The sequence below is a fragment of the Furipterus horrens genome, unplaced genomic scaffold (assembly GCF_987537825.1).
Source record: "Furipterus horrens unplaced genomic scaffold, mFurHor1.1.pri manual_scaffold_3, whole genome shotgun sequence".
NCBI classification, from domain to species: Eukaryota; Metazoa; Chordata; class Mammalia; order Chiroptera; family Furipteridae; genus Furipterus; species Furipterus horrens.
In genome coordinates this window covers 26,381,321-26,397,523 of record NW_028327173.1, presented here as the reverse complement: position 1 = coordinate 26,397,523, position 16,203 = coordinate 26,381,321, and the positions used below count along the sequence as shown (strand labels likewise).

At 51.2% G+C, this 16,203-nt stretch overlaps 1 protein-coding gene across 1 annotated transcript; it reads left to right on the top strand.

The window, feature by feature from the left end:
* The first annotated feature begins 2,413 nt into the window (after positions 1–2,413).
* HPCAL4 (hippocalcin like 4) lies at positions 2,414–13,551 on the top strand. The gene is made up of 4 exons (XM_090269174.1): positions 2,414–2,549; positions 8,019–8,188; positions 8,349–8,564; positions 9,876–13,551. The coding sequence occupies exons 2-4, from the start codon at positions 8,027–8,029 to the stop codon at positions 10,071–10,073; spliced, it is 576 nt and encodes a 191-aa protein (XP_090125300.1). The 5' UTR covers positions 2,414–2,549; positions 8,019–8,026; the 3' UTR covers positions 10,074–13,551.
* The last annotated feature ends 2,652 nt before the right edge of the window (positions 13,552–16,203 follow it).

Here is a 16,203-nt window from a genome sequence, read left to right as displayed (position 1 = left end):
GGTGAAGATGGGTTATAACTGGCAGTTCAGAAACAGTCACAGGCCCTGAAATGATTCATGGGTGAGGCTACCTGATTTAAAGAGCCAGAACAGGATCAATGCATCCTGCCTTACAAACTGCCCCTTGCCTTCTTCCCTCCCCTGCTTACCTGGGATTCCTGGATCACATGCTAGATTCCAGGGCCAGGGTGGGGATATCAGGAGAAGCCATTCAGAACACTTCTGCGCTCACTGCTCCTAGCTCTACTGCTTCTGTTGGAATCCCATGTCTTGTTGGCCCCAGACAGAGAAGCTGCTCCCAGGAGGCTGGCCTTTGCCTTTCTAGTGCCTTGGGGAATTAGAAAGAGTATTTCAATCCAAGGTCATTCCCCATAATGACTTGAAGAAGCCAAATTGCTTGGATTCAAATCCCAGCTCTGCAGCTTTACTAACTATGTGAACTTGGGCTACTGCACTGCTCTAAGCCTCGATTTCCTCTTATGTTAAATTGGAACAATTCTTAAGATGAAAATAAGTAACACGTACCAAATGTTAGGATAATGCCTGATACAAAGGACATTCTCAATTGTGTTAGTTATTGTTAAGAAGCTCACGTGTAGTGGAGCAATCTGATTCAAGCCCAACTCATTCTGTTCAGGGTGATAGTCTTTCTCCACCCTGCTAGTTAAAATTTGTCCCCTGCTCCCCTGGGACTCCTGTACCAGCTTCCACATTTTACAGACCAGGAGGCCCAGAGAGAGAAGGACCATGCCCATGGTAATGTGTGGCATCATTGGCAAAGATGGGGCGCATGGAGTTTCAGATACCACTTCCAGCATCCTTGTCTGCCTCTCCCCACTTCCTCAGGTCTTGGGGTGTGTTTGTGAGCAGGGATGAGTTCTGGCCCAGGGCAGAGAAGTTGCTCAGGAAGTGACAGAGTCGGGGCTTTCAAGCACCTGTCCCTCTTGAGTTACCAACCAAAGGGAACAGGGATTTATTTGCCTGCTAATTAGAGCAGCTGCTAGGGCCCCAGGCCCCAGTGAGAAGACATAGTAGTCTGCAGCCAGGAGAATGGGACAGCAAAATGGATTCAAGCAGGAATGAGACTGTTGAGGGAGGGAAAGACAGAGACAGACAGAGAGAGAGAGAGAGAGACCCACTTCTTGCTCTACAGCGAGCCTGGACTCACATTTCTGGGAACAGCCAGAGAAGCTTTGCCTCACTCTTGGCCTGCAGCTCCTCTAACCCCCTATTGCCCAGATCACCTCAACTTTTGCCTCTTGGGCAGAAGCCCCGCCTCTTCTACCCCCCCCCCCCCCGCTCTTTAGTATCCCTGCTCCCATTGGACCAATCCCCCAGACGCCCCGCCCCACTTTGGACAGATGTCTAGAAATCCCTTCCCTGCACGTGGCCCAGCCGAAGGCTATCTGCTCCCCCTTTCGCCCCCAATTTGGAGTAAAAGAGTTCTTTCCCACAGCCTTGGGTCGGGAGTTCTCAGGTGCCAGTGCAGCGGGGGCGGCCCATCCGAACTTAGGGGAGACCCTCAAGTGTGGGGAGGAGGTGTTCCCGGGGCCCTGAAACCTTCCAGACTCACTCAGTGTAAACCGCCTTGGGTTTGTGTCAACATCCGAGGCCGGAGACTGGCGGCAGCTGGGGACCGGCTCCGACTACGGGAAGGGAAGACGGAAGGGTGGGGGAATGGAGGGGTCTATGGGATAGGCAGAGGGATCCTTCTGGGGGAGATCCCGAGAGGTCTTTGGAGGTTCCGTGAGAAATAAGGAAGGCTGTCTGGGCAAGGCTTGGAATTGGGGGCTTTAGGGAGCCCATGACTAGTGTGGAGCCAGGAAGTTGGGTCCTTCGCCGTTCGTACTGTGCCCTCCACCCCACCCACCCCCCTTTTCCATTTCCCTGCTGGAGGAAAGTGTATGCAGGGGTGATGCGAAGGCGTGGGCTGCTGACCAACCCATCTCTTCCCTCCCCCACTCAGCTCCTTGGCAGCTCCTCTTCGCCTTCCTCCAAGTTCGGGTGGGATATAGAGGGGGTCTCATACTGTGACTCATCCCCTCTTCCATTCCCACCTCCGCTGGGGCCCAGGAAGGGAAGGCTTAGAGATTAGGCTGTGGCTCTCCAGTTTCCATAGCAACTGTGAGGTTGTTTTTGAGAATTCACTTCAATTGTCGACACTTTTCACCCCAGACTGTGGCCTGGGGTCTGAGCCTCGGGGCAGGGGTACCGTGGGGGTACAGCCCTCCTCCTTACTCACGACTACTATAAGGTCAGCGCGGGCGGGCAGGGCGAGCTCCTGAAGCGGGGCCTCCCTGGCCACCCGGTCCCCACCTGAAACTCCGCCTGCCACTCTGCCCCAGAGGAGCCAATCAACGCCCAATCTGCCCGGGGTGAGGCGGGGCTTATGCAAATCTAGTCGCCTCCAAGAGACACTTATTGATACCAGAGCTGAGAGGTAGCTCCAGCACGGACCCTGGAGAACCTGGCCGCCAACCTGTGAGCCAATCTGTCCCCAAGGCCGGCGGAGGCTCGGAGCCATCCAGAGACCCGGCGAGCGGCCTCAGGTAACGCGGGTGGGGCTGGGCGGAGGCCCTTGTCCCCTCCCCCTCCACTCTCCATTTTCATCCTCGTGTCCTGCCCCCTCTGATTCATCTCCCTGACCCCAGGCTCTGCCGTAGGGGACAGCATCTGGAGGGTGGATCCCCACCCAAGTCCAGGTCCCACCGTAAGTCCCAGGAAAGGAGGCACAGCTGCTTCCTTATCCCCAGCTTAGATAAGAACAACCACTGCTCTGGCCCCCAACACACACACACCCCTACCTACCTGGGGGTGCAGTGTTGTTGCTGGTACTAGAGAAGGCACCAGCCAACCTCTCTCCTTTGGAGATAAGTGATCCACCTTGTCCCATACCAACCTCCCACCTCCATAGATAACCCCGACCCGCTCAGCTCCTCCCGCTCTTAAAAAACCCCAACGCTCCCCTCTCCCTTCTCCTCACAACATTCACTCAACAGCGTCCCCTCTGCTAGGCAGAGACCCCATGTCTGGCCTCTTTCGTCCTAGCTGAAGGATGAAGCAGGGGCTCCACCCAGCAACGGCCCACCCATACCTGTCTGTCACTACTGCCAAGGTCCCAGCCTCCTCCATTCCCCTCACCCCTCACAGCCAAAGTACCAAGTCCTCTCATTCCTCCTCTCAAATATCTTTCTAATTTGTACCCTCCCTAGCCTTCTTGCACCCAGTCACTTCCTCTGAGTTCCTATCTTCCTGCTGCTCTATAGGGATTGTGCCAAATCTCCATGTGGACTGTATTGCTCCTGGAGGACAGAAGAGCTGGGTTCAAATCTTGCCCTTGCCTCAGTGCTGTCCACCTTTGGCCAAATCACTTCCCTCTCTGATCTTTCATGAAACGGGGAAGGGGTCAGGACCAAGAATGGGCTGGATGAGATGATCTTGAACAGCCTTCAGTTAGTGACACACTCTGGTTCTATGGCTGATTATGAGAAAACAGGACCCTTTCCCTTTAGTCCTGAATCATGAGGATGTTTCAAAGAGGAGGCCTGGGAGGCTTTAGTCCTCAGTGAAGAGACATTGCTTTTTACACAGGCCTAGGTCCAGGCCACCCCCCCCCACACACACACACTCCCCAGGCCTGGGCCCCTTCTCAGCTGTTAGGAATCCCTCCTAGACCAGCAGCTCACATGGCAGGGACAGCTCCAGGGTGGTCAATAAGGCCCATACTCTGTTTGTCAATTCCTGCCTCTCATTAACAAGGAGAGGGAGAAGACCTGGCTGCTGCTACTATGGCTGCTGCTTGGAGAAGAGCAAAGGAAGGAGAGGAAAAAGAGAAAAATCTTCTGACCAGGAAGCTGTTGTCACCATGGCAACCATCTCAGCACCAGCTTCTCTGAAGCTGGGTGAGGGTGTGGGATTATTGCATCCCTCAGTCCCTCCCACCCTTGCTGCCATCTCCCCATCTGAAGCCTTTGGGCACAGAGGGCAGTGACTTTGTGTATGGCCTTATGCCAGCTCCTTGACAGCTGGAGGGCAGCTTCCAAGAGGTAAGCAGAGGAGCCTGTACATGATCAGCAGGGCTACGCCAACAGAACATGCCCCCAGTGCATTCTGGCCTTTGCCTTGCTCCTGATGGGCTCTGCTTTACCTTGGGTGAACCCTTCCTTTTGCTGGGTCTGGCTTACATTGTCTCTGAAGTCAGTGCAATGGCGGGAGAACACAGATAAAACAGCCTGATGCCATTCTACGGAGGAAGAATGGGGGTCTGTCCCTCATGTCATCCACCAATGGACACTCACTGAACATCGCTGGGTTCTCAACACAACCCCTAGGTCTCTGCAGGGCAGTTCTGAGCAGGCACAGAGGGGCAGAGTGGGAACTTGTGTAGGGCATCTATGAGAGGACAAACTTAGGAACAATAAGAAAAGCACCTTTCTCACTCTTCGAGCTTTTCCAAAGTGGACTGGGTTATACTGGGAGCAGGTAAGCTCTTTGCCACTGAGCAAAATGGCCTGGAGAACTTTTTCTGGCTCAAGCAATGGTTTAATGCAAAGGCCTCTTCCAAATCGGGCCCCACCCTAGAATTCTTAGAGTTCCAGGTGAGGGTCAGAAGACTTGTGAGGCTCAACTCCATAGCCTCACAGGGTCTGCTCATGCCCAAGTGCTACCTCCATGCTGCTGACTGCCCACTGTCCCCGTGGGGAGAGGCCGATCATTAGGAAGTGGGCTTCAGCCAGGCCCACAGGCTGATTATAGCTGCGTGAATCCAGAAGAGAAGCAAAGGCATTAGGAGAGAGGAAAACCGGTAAGCAATAGCTGAGGTAGGTTCTGGCTGGGAGAGACCTGGCTTGAAAGGAGTACATAGTTGTGAGGGGAGCAGTGGGAGGTGAGGCTAGACAGGCAGGCACCTTTACACCAGATTCTAGAGGATTCTGGAGTTTGAGGGGGTCTGTGGGCATGGCCACCTCTTGCCTATATTGTACTTCTGGGAAAACCCAGAAAAGACATACCCTCGGAAGAGAGGAATCAGAAGAAAGGCACTTCCTCTGAGGCAATTGAGCCTATAGGCATGGCTTGCCAAGCAGGGCCCCAGACGGATTTCAGCCCCCTTGGCTGTGTCCCTGGTCCTGACTAGGTGAGAGAACGAACATAGTGAAGTTTCCAGAAGCACTTCAAAAGAATGGGACTTGGTGGCAAGTCAGATGTGGGGTAAGTGGAAAGGGGAAAAGTAAAGGTAACTAAGATGGCATTTCCCCCTTGGGATGCGGAAGAAGGAAGGGGTGATGGAGAGAGAAGGACAGCTGTAGGTTGAAGATGAGTTTGGTTGTAGATGTGCTGGGTTAGAGGTGCTGGTGGGCTACCCCAAGGGGTGGGTATTTCCTGGGTGTCAGACACAGTGGCTTAGAGCTTAGCAAGAAGGTTCCACTGAGGGTAAGAGGAAGATCAGAGCTATGGTTTCCCCAAAAGGCAGATAGGAGTGGGGAAGGCTTGTAATGAACAAGAGTAGCCATGATTTGGAGGGGGTGGTTCAGATAGTAGCATGGATTCAGTTTAGGTGCTTATCTGGGCGCTTCCACTGACCTGCTGTGTAACTCTGGGTTTTCACTAACATAAAGGGATGATCTTAAAGGGTACTGCCAGCTTCGACCTGCTGATCTACTAAGAACTAGAGGAAATAAGGAGAGATGAAGAAGGAGACATAGTCTTTGGTGGGCCTGGGACAAAATGGGGACCAGGAACACCAGGTATAGCCCCAGACAGAGAACTGTGGGAGGGGGGAGAAAAGAGGCAGAAGGTGAGAGCCACACAGACACTGTGACACAGACTGTGCGCTCTGACAGATCTGCAGTCTCACTGACAGGCTCCCACCCACACCCCACACTTCATGCAGACACTCAGGCACATTTCACAGCAGACAACGGAAGGGGCTCTGCCTCGCCCACAAGACACCTCCACCTCTGGGTTCTCTAGCTTCCTCGACTATACCCAGAGTTGTCCGCGTGTTTTGGATTTGAGGAGGTGGAGCTAGGTTTGGAGCTTGCCTCCTTTTGCCTATGGTGTTCAGAGGCATCCTTGACTCTGGTTCCAGTGCAGCTGTTTTGAACCCCACAGTTCTACGTTCCTGAGGATGGCATGGATCCCTCCCCCTGGCTACTCCTGGAGGCATATAGGAGTCCTCATCCTCTGAGGGTGGTCAGTGTGTGGGGGGGATGTAGCTAACCCTACTGATCCTTGATTTCCCTCATGGCCCATGAGAATAATCTGAGGCCCATAGATATCCTGTAATTAACTTGAGGTCGTGCAGCAAGGGAGGGTGTATGGAACAGGCCAATCTCTGGTTGTTTACAGAGCTCCCAACAGTAAAGAGTAGAAGCCACACTAGCCTGGGGTGGGCTGTAAAAGTGGCATTCCTTCTGCTGGCCTGAGGGCTTCCTTTTCTAGAGTGTCTTCATGACATGTTACCCTGCGATTGGAGTCTGGTGGCCTTCCAAAGACTCTAGGCAGGTCAAAATCTCCTCCCAGGCCATGTCTTGGGAAACTCAAGCTCTGGAGAGTCATTCCTCCCATGGAGTTCAGACAGGATGTCCATCCAGCCTTCAGGGCCTGGTGGGGCAGTACTCTGGCCAGGCGTCCTGGAGAGGGCTGTACGCCCCTCCGCAAACACTTCTGCTGGCATAGGCTACCTGAAGGGCTTATGTTCCAGCTGAGGACTGACTCTCCATCTGCCCCAAATCGCTTCGCCCACTCAACCCCAGATCCGAGCATCTGCCTAAACTTCTCCGTCCCTGTCACCCTACATCCATTCAGTCACCAAGTCCTGCCAATGCCCACACCTAACAGTTCTCAGTCTGTCCTCATCTCTTCACAACCCTTACCTTAGTGTCATCATCTCTAACCTGAACTATGCAGCATGCCCCTCTGCTCTCACTACCTCCCCCTAGCCAGGTCATCTTGCACAGGTAGCCACAGGAAAAATTTTAAAACATATTTCTTCTCTCTGGGTCCCTCATACCTAGTTCAGGACCTGCCGTATTTTAAGGATTCTGTAAGGGTTGTGGAATGGACGCTATCTTCCTAGCCCTTGCTTTAAAACCCCAAGAGCTTCTGTCCCCTCTGGGTAAAGGCTGAATTCCTTGCATGGTTTGAAGGTCCTTTATAATCAGCCACCTACCTCTTTGACCTAATTATGAGTTATTGCAAGTTGGCTCATGTCTATTTTATCCCCATGATGAGCACAGGGCCTGCCACACAGTCAGCCTCAGTAGTGCTCAGGGAATGAATGAACTAATGAAAAGATGAATGTAATCAGGGTCATCAATGCTACCAGCTGGGACTTCTGTGTGTACAGAAGAAAGAGGGAGAGGCGCTTCCTGCTGGGATGGCCTGGGAGGTCATGAGGGAGAACTTAGAGAGATGGTGCCACAAGGGGGGTGGGGGGGAGGTGGGGACACATGAAGAACTTGCCTTGGGCCCCTGGTAGGAGAAGAGCCTGCAGAGGCCGGTGAAGCTGAGTGTGAAAGATCTGAATAGCAAGGAGGGAATTAAGACTGTATTCTGTGGGTGTGGAGAGCTATGGAAGGTTAAACAGGAGAGGAGAGGATGAAGATTGTGGCATGCAGCACCCGTGGAGAGCTGAGACCTGAAACGCTAGGGATCCTGGCTGCTGGGAGAAGACACCTGTATGAGGAGAGAGGAGTGGCCTGCTGTGGAGGCCCTTTTTGGGGGGAGAGTAATGAGGGGAAGGGACCCCCGCCCCCGTGTTGTGGAGGTGGGGTGGAGAGGGGAGGTAGGAAATCCTATGGGAAGGGATGTGGTGAAGCATAGAGGCGGGTGCAGGAAGATGGGGCTTGCTGAGGGTGTTGGTGAGAGGAGGGATACTCACCTTGCTGTGGGAGGAGGAATCCTGGCGGTGGGATGTGGGTTTGCTACGGGTGGGGGCTGCTGTAGAGAAACAGAGCCCTGTTTTACGGGACTCGGAGGACCGCTGCTGAGGTAAGGGCTTTTCGCCTGTCCCGCAGGCCCCGCCATGGGGAAGACCAACAGCAAGCTGGCCCCAGAGGTGCTGGAGGATCTGGTTCAGAACACCGAGTTCAGCGAGCAGGAGCTGAAGCAGTGGTACAAGGGCTTCCTGAAGGACTGCCCCAGTGGCATCCTCAACCTGGAGGAGTTCCAGCAGCTGTACATCAAGGTGGGCGGGCGGGGGCGGGCCAAAGGGGTGGGGCGGGGCCTGGCACTCAGGGGGCGGGCCGAAGGGGCGGGGGCGGGGCCAGGCAACACCCCCTTCGGGGGGGCGGTCCGGAGGACAGGCAAGGTGTCGCTGAGCTGGAATCCCTGCGTCCCCACCTCAGTTTTTCCCGTATGGCGATGCCTCCAAGTTTGCACAGCACGCCTTCCGCACCTTCGACAAGAATGGCGACGGCACTATTGACTTCCGGGAGTTCATCTGCGCCCTTTCGGTCACTTCCCGTGGCAGCTTCGAGCAGAAACTCAACTGGGCCTTTGAGATGTACGACCTGGACGGCGACGGGCGTATCACGCGCCTGGAGATGCTGGAGATCATCGAGGTGCGCTGGCTAGGGTTGGATCCCAGAAGCCGGGATGTTCTGTGGTGGTGCGCCCCCTGTCTTCGCTCCCAGGCCTTTCTCTGGCACCGCCCTCTCCAGCCACGCTGCTCCGGGGCCTCGCGAGCCTCCTTGCTGCACCCACATCTCCCCCCTATCTCGCCTCTCAGGATTCAGTGGCTAACTAGCATGGGTTGGGCGCTTGATGTCGGACAGGCCTTGTGCTAAGTGCTTTACCCAACAACCCTAGGGGGTAGGTACTGTCAGAAACCCCATTTTATAGACGTGGAAAAGCCTCAAGTGGTGGTGGTTCGTGATTCAAATCCAGGGAGTCTGACTTCAGAGCCAAGGTCCTCTTAGCCTGTTATTCTTTCCACAAATATGTATTGAATGCCTGCCACGTGCCAGGCACTGTTCAAAGGTCCTGTTTTCATGGGACATTTTCTCTAGTGAGAAAAACTTAAAACAACAAAACTATGCTGGGTCAGGCAGTAAGTGTTATAAAGAAGATGAGCAAAGCACAAGGGAGAGAGAGCAATGGAAGAAAGCAATTTTGCGAGGTGAAATGTGAGCGGCAACCTGAATGAGGATACCCCGTAGATATCTGGGGAAGAGAGTTCTATGCACAGGGAATAATAAATGCAAAGACCCTGAGGTTAGATTATATTTACAGTGTTCAAGGAGTGGTCAGGAGGCCAGGGTGGTAGAGAGAAGTGAGCAAGGGGAGAGTGGAAGGAAGGAGATCAGTTAGGTAGACAGGAGCCCAGTCACTTAGCATCTCATAGCCTGGGGTAGAGACTTGACTTTATTCTGAGTGAGATGGGAAGCCAATAAAGACTCTTTCTGATCTGTATGGAGAATAGACTATGGGGGGGTGGGGGGGTGGAGAGAGCATCCCACACAAGGAGACTAGTTAGGAGGCTTCCACAACAGCCCAGTCAGGAGCTGATGGAGGTGACAGCTGTGGAGAATCAGTCAGTGGAAGTGGTTAGATAGGGGATTTATTGCAAAATTAGGGCTGACAAGATTGGCTGAAGGATTGGATGTGGGTGTGAGAGAGGGATTGTCAAGGTTTTTGGTCTGAACAACAAAGAGAATGGATTTGCTATTTCTTGAGAAAGGAAATGCCTGGGGAGGAGCAGGTTGGAAGTGAAGAGTTGGGTTTTAGACAGGTTTGAGATGCTCATTAAATAAGCAGTCTTAATGATCATACATCCCCTTCCAGCATCCTCACCATTTCCCAGTGTTCTCCCTACCCACTCTCAGACCCCTGTCATTTACCCCCAATCCTTCCTGCCCCCTGTGCCTTACCAGGCTATCTACAAGATGGTGGGCACCGTGATCATGATGCGTATGAACCAGGATGGACTCACGCCCCAGCAGCGTGTGGACAAGATCTTCAAGAAGATGGACCAGGATAAGGATGACCAGATTACTCTGGAGGAGTTCAAGGAGGCGGCCAAGAGCGACCCATCCATTGTCCTGCTGCTGCAGTGTGACATGCAGAAGTAGAGAGTAGAGGCTGGTGAGGGGCAGGGCCCCTGGCCAGGAAGAGCATGGCCACCTCCAACCCCATGATCTCTCTGGCTGGCCCTTTCTCATGGGGAGGGGTACTCCAGCCTCACTCTCTGGCCCACCTACCCCTCTGTCCAAGCTCTTGCTCCCTCAGTCAAGATCTTTGAGGGACCACCTCACCCTAGAAAAGAGACAGATCCTCAGGTATCCTGTGGTTTAGCACCACCCCAGTCTTGGCCCAGAACTAACATCCACTGGGCACAGGGGGAGTTGGCTTTTGCCCCTACAGGCAGGGTTAAGGAGGGAGAACAGGGTTCTGCTTTGAAAGTCTGTTCTTCCTGGGATTACGCTTTATAGGATGTAGTCCCACACACCCCAGTTAAAGGGCCAAATTGGGTCTGTCCTGTGCTGAAGACCTAGATCCCTTAAAGGTGGTCTCTGCCCTGACCCCTCGACTCTACCCTTTTGGCCCCTGTCTTTGGAGCGTTCATTCAGTCCTTTCTTCAGCTAACATTTATTGAGCACCTGTTCAAGGTCAGGCACCTGTAGGTGCTAAAGATATGGTAGGCTATAAGACACATTTCATGCCTCTGGAAGCTCATAGAGCAGTAAGGCAGACTTCCAGTGGTCAGAGTCCCAGATGGGGATGTCGAACACAGCTGAGCGGAGGGTGTGGTAAGGCTGCTTTATTTGAGAGGAACTATTAAGTCTTTCCACTCAGTTCTACACACAGCTGCAGAAGGATGAAATGAAAAGTGTTTGGAAGTCTAGGAACCATGTAAGTGGAAGTTTTAAGAAAAATTTAAATTTATGTAATACTTATTTTTTTAGTACCTTTAAAAGGAACTGAAGTCATTTTATTAGTTTAGGATATTAAAACATACTTTATATTACTCAATATCTTATAAAATGATCAAATAAATGTGGAAATGCCAATTTTCATGGGGGAAAAAGAGCTGGGGGGGGGAAAGAGGGAAAATACCACTAAACTCACCAGAAAACACTTTTTCTTATCAGGCCTAATCCTGAGCTGTCACCATCAGCAGCTCCTTTTTTTATGATCTTTTTCAATTCAGTGAACAACTCTATTGCACACTTACCCTGATTAGGTGCTGTCTTCAGAAACACGCACACACAAAACAAGACTTACCAAGAGTGAGACTGTGCATTTCCCACATATTGGTAGTTCCTTCATGGATTTGGTCTAGTTTCAAGGATGGACTTGTTCTTTCATGCTACTGAAGCAGAGGAGCTAGAAGAAGAGGGCAACCTGGCCACCGTATAGGCTGCCAGGCTGCATTTTTGGACCAAATGCCTAAAAATATGCTGGGCATACTCTATTTGAAAAGCTTCTTCTAACCCTCAATCCTAGATCTTCCAGGTAATTCATCACCTTCTCAGTGCCCTGGCTTTGCTTTCCAATGTCTGCTTTCTGATTGTGGATCTGTGGGCTACACAGCTGCATGCTTTGACTGCTAGAAAATTCACCTTGCTTCTTCAGGTCTTTCACTTTACATTCTCCTGTACTTGTGATCAGAGATTAACTTTGATGTGCAGTGACAGTTGATTTCCTCTTGAACCACTGGTGAAAACAGTCTAGTATACAGGTGCTGTCCACCCAGGGTGGGAGCAGGGAATGGTTGCTGCATTGGGGGGTGTGGATCGTAGCAGCAGGAAAGCAAATGCAGCATGCATTTTACTTCTGAGTCTTCACCTGTCCTCCCTCTGCAGGTGGAAACTTAAGGGATGCTGACCTTTGGTCCCAAGCTCTACCGGACCTTTCTTCTTGCTGCTCTCAGAGGTAGCAAGGCCACTGGGTTGCCATGCTCTTTCTCTCCTGCCTAGGACCAGCCACATGGGAAAGCTGGGGAATTCACATCCTTAGGCAGTAACTAGCATGCTTTTATCCAGTAACACCGCAAAGGATGTTCTGTTGCTCCCAGGAGTTGACCGTTAGGTGTGTCTTGTGCTGTCAGTGCACCACAGATACAGACACTAAATAGCCTGGCTCAGCTGACACTTCCGATGGAAGGCTTTTTACAAAGTGGGGTTCCTATCCCCCAAACGTTGAATCTAACCCAACTTCCAAACATGCAGACTTATGGCTTTCAAAGACTTGCCACCTACTCCAGTTCATTCTACACTCACAGCCTAGGCAAGTGAGGATTTTCATTCCCTTTCTCCAGATTTGGAAATAGGCATAGAGAGTCCACTGTGCAAAAGCACACAGTCAGGGGTTGGCACAGCATCAAGACTTGAACCCAAGGCTCTAAGCAGGTTTCTTCCCTTTAGAGCAGTGGTTCTCAACCTTCCTAATGCTGCAACCCTTTAATACAGTTCCTCATGTTGTGGTGACCCCCAACCATAAAATTATTTTCGTTGCTACTTCATAACTCTAATTTTGCTACTGTTATGAATCGTAATGTAAATATCTGATATGCAGGATGTATTTTCATTGTTACAAATTGAACATAATTAAAGCATAGTGATTAATCACAAAAACAATATGTAATTATGTATGTGTTTTCCGATGGTCTTGGTGACCCCTGTGAAAGGGTCGTTTGATTCCCAAAGGGGTCATGACCCACAGGTTGAGAACCTCTGCTTTAGAGTCTCTCCCTGCTCATTTCTTTGACTATGAGTTGTACAGAGGTTGACTGGGGTGAGCTAAGTTGGTTTTGGTCTTTTACAAGCTTTCTGCTAAGTCTGTGGTCTTACAAAAAGAAAGAATCTTGGTTGAAGACTCCACATTTTTGAGTATCTTGTTTTTTGTTTCTGGGCAGCTCTGCTAACAAGTCAGTGCTGTCCTAGGAGGCTTCTGACTCCAAACCCTGGAAGCATCTTGCTCCCTAAGAGACCTGCTTTTGTGTTTTCCCAGCTGGTAGGTAAGTCCTAACTGTGAGGGTGTGTTTGATCACTCCAAGCTTTTGGACACATACCCCTGGGTGATGTGTGCTGGTCATGCCAAGGATTCTCATACAGTCCTTCAGTGTTGGACACATGATGCCAGGCCAGGAACCAGGACCACCGTCTTGCTAATGGGAGGAGCCACAGGCAGGCCAGGCCTTGCTCCCATACGCTCCTGGATGTCCCAAGGACTGTGCTCCAGAGCTCCTGTGGTAGAGCACTGGCCCTACTGTGAGAAGAGAGGCAGTCCTCCTATCTCTGCCTCAGTTGAGAGGGACCTGTCACAGAGCACAAGGTTAACAGAGACTGAAGTATGACTCGCATAGATTCAAAAATACACAGACAGTTAAAACATTGATATAAACAAACTCTCCTTTGAAGTTCTTTATCTTGCAGCAACTCTGAATTGCAAAATTATAAAATCTGCCTTCTAACCGTATTCTGCTTTCACTCAACCTTTGGGCTAATTGATGAGCTCCTTCTTATCTCTAAAAATCATCAGCAAGGTCTACCTCAGATGGCCACTCCAGCCCTTTGAGCTATAGTCAGGATTACATAACTTATCTTAAATAAAAAAAATTTTTAAAAGGAAACTTATATGCAAAGGCATTGTATCTTTTCCTGACAATGGCAGTGTCCCTAGAGGTAGAAATCCATTCTGCTGCACAAAAAGAAAGAGGGAGAGGAGGAGGAGGGGAGGGGAGAGAAAGGAAAGAGAAAAAGAGAATAAGTTGTATTTTCTAGGCAAGGTAGTAAGCTGACACTGTAAATATTTTTACACAAAAATTTACTAAAGCAACAAATATTTCCTGAAGAGCCACCCTGGGTGAGGTTTTGTGCTGACTTTAGGGATCATTGTAGGAGCAAGAATACATTTCGTACATATTTTATTCATCAGTTTTGAAAAAAAGTCAAATCTTGCCATTGAAAAGTCTCAGAAAAATATGAGATTTTCTTTCTGAACTCTTCTGTTTTTCTTTTGCCTTTGCCGGAGTGGGTGCAGGACCAGGCCTCCCAGCGCGTGTGGCCCTTCCTGCTTCGTGGAGGTTCTGAGAGTGAGGAGGTCTGGGGCAGGAAGGGGAAGTGGGTGGCACAAGGGGACCTCCCAACTCATTCACCACCGTGGCCCCTGTCCCCTTCGGATGTGCTGCTCCTGGCTGTGCCCACAGTGACTGTCCTCACTGTTCAACCCTGTGCTGTGTGGTTTTTGTTATTTTCACTAACAGTAAATAAAAGGTGTGACTGTGCTGAGGGTCCCTACTCCTCTCTAAGCTGGGATAGGGGTGGGAGAGGGGGTGGAGGGGGAGCTCACACAGTGGGAGTACCTCAGCAACTCCTGGGGACTGAGGTCCTTGTTCTAGCAAGGACTCTGGTACGTGAAAGAGACCCACTCGATAGTTGAAAGAAAGGGTTGAGCAGGTTACAAGGGACCCTAAAGATGGAAAATCAAGAATGATTGGGCCCTGCGTGAACTAGAACTAAGAATGGGCCTCTCTCTTTTCTCCAGGCTGCACAGGCTCTCATCCCCTTGGCAATATTTGCATCTGTGTTCTTTACCTTTGTTTCTCTCCAGACTTTCTGAACTTCCCTGCACAAAGTGACTGCGGCATCCTAGCTCAGTATCAAGACTCACCAGCGATGATAATGCCCCTCTGTGTCTCAAGCAAAAGAATCTGGTTGGTTCAGCTTAGCTTTTGGTAGGACCCCTTGGTCCAATCATCTATGGCCAGACCAGATGCTGATATATGGGGTCTGAAAGTAGAGCAGTATCCCCAGAAGGGAGCTAGTGGAGGCAGATAGTAGGGCTTAGTTTCTCCCTCTGTCCAGGGGAAAACTTCATAAAAGCCCAAATGGGTAGGTGGTGGGCAGGGGGTAGAAAGGCCATGAGCCAGGATCACAGTGGTCCATGTGGTGTGCTCTTGTACTAATTAGGAAAAGGAACCCCCTCTGAGTGGATGCATGGCTGTAAGTATGCAGCCAGACCAGTGGATGGCACCTTTGGGCTAATTAGAAAAACATACCCCTTCTTCTGAACAAACACGGCCTTTTATGCCAGGATGCACAGCTTGACAAGTGGAGCGAAACCAGGATTTCAGCCTCCACCTGCCCTGCCAGTCAGAGGTTGTATAGCGGGTAACCTGCTTGCTACACCATTCATAGGAGCCCAGCCTAGAGTCCTGAGACCCCCTACATTGACCCAGATATGGTAGGGGTTGGGGGTGGGAGTTGGTGTTGAAGTGTTCTCAGAAGACCCCGCAGTTAGACACTGTTCCCGGCTGGGGTTGGGAGCTGTGGCAGCTGCTGGTGCCTGCATTCTCCTGCAACGCGCAATTGCTTTTACAAGGGCTTTCTCAAGGACGCTTGGAGGGGGCCAGCTTCCTTGGCAGGAAGCAATTAGGATGGAGGAAGGAGACTGACCTGGCCTCAGGGCAACCATGAACTTAAGGAGGTGACTCAGAAGTCTGAGAACTTGGGGCTGCTATTCCCAGCTGAATCACACTGGGGGCGGGAATGGGGAGTCCTGTCTCCTGTTTGTCTTGGAGTGTATAGGACCTGGGTTACCATCTCCTGAAAACTTGCCCCTCAGGCCCTCATCATCTCTAGCCCAGGTTAGTCCACCTCCTGTTTTCAGGCTTGCTGTCTGCGCCATCTCTCTGCCTCAAAGAAATTAAAGTGATCTCCCTAAAGCACAAATCTGATATGTCACCTCTTCAAAAGTTTCCCCCTGCCCTCAGCATCATAAACTCCTTAAAAGCCCCTCAAGGTCCTGCATGATCTCCCACCTGCTGCCTTCAAAAGTCTGTTCTTCCCCCACCTCCCCCTCATGCACCCTGCATTTGAGACACCCTGAATTTTCCTAAGGGATCTCTGAGGGCTCTGCACCTGTACACAAGCCATTGCCCCACTCTGGGCCACCCATTCATTCTCCCATCTCAGTGATCTCCTCTGTGAAACCCTCCCAAACCTCAAACAGTTGGCCCTTCATGTATACACAGTCCATCATCGTTGTCATACAGCTTTCCATGTGATTCCTTATCAGCTGACCTGGGCACATGTATAAGTCACCAAGTAAAGCAAACTGGATTAGTTGAGGCCAATTCAAACAAGCTCGGGTAAAAAGAGAGACTTAATGGCTCATGTAATTGGGAAGTTCAGGCTCTGCTGGATTCAGAGGCTCAACGTTGCACCCTGTCTCCCTGCTTCTGCTTCTCTCTCTGTG

Excerpts from the sequence above, each read along its gene's own strand:
- HPCAL4 (XM_090269174.1), top strand. The coding sequence starts at position 8,027 with ATGGGGAAGACCAACAGCAAGCTGGCCCCAGAGGTGCTGGAGGATCTG. Across the intron at positions 8,189-8,348 it reads TCCAGCAGCTGTACATCAAG|TTTTTCCCGTATGGCGATGC; the intron begins GTGGGCGGGCGG and ends TCCCCACCTCAG. Across the intron at positions 8,565-9,875 it reads AGATGCTGGAGATCATCGAG|GCTATCTACAAGATGGTGGG; the intron begins GTGCGCTGGCTA and ends GTGCCTTACCAG.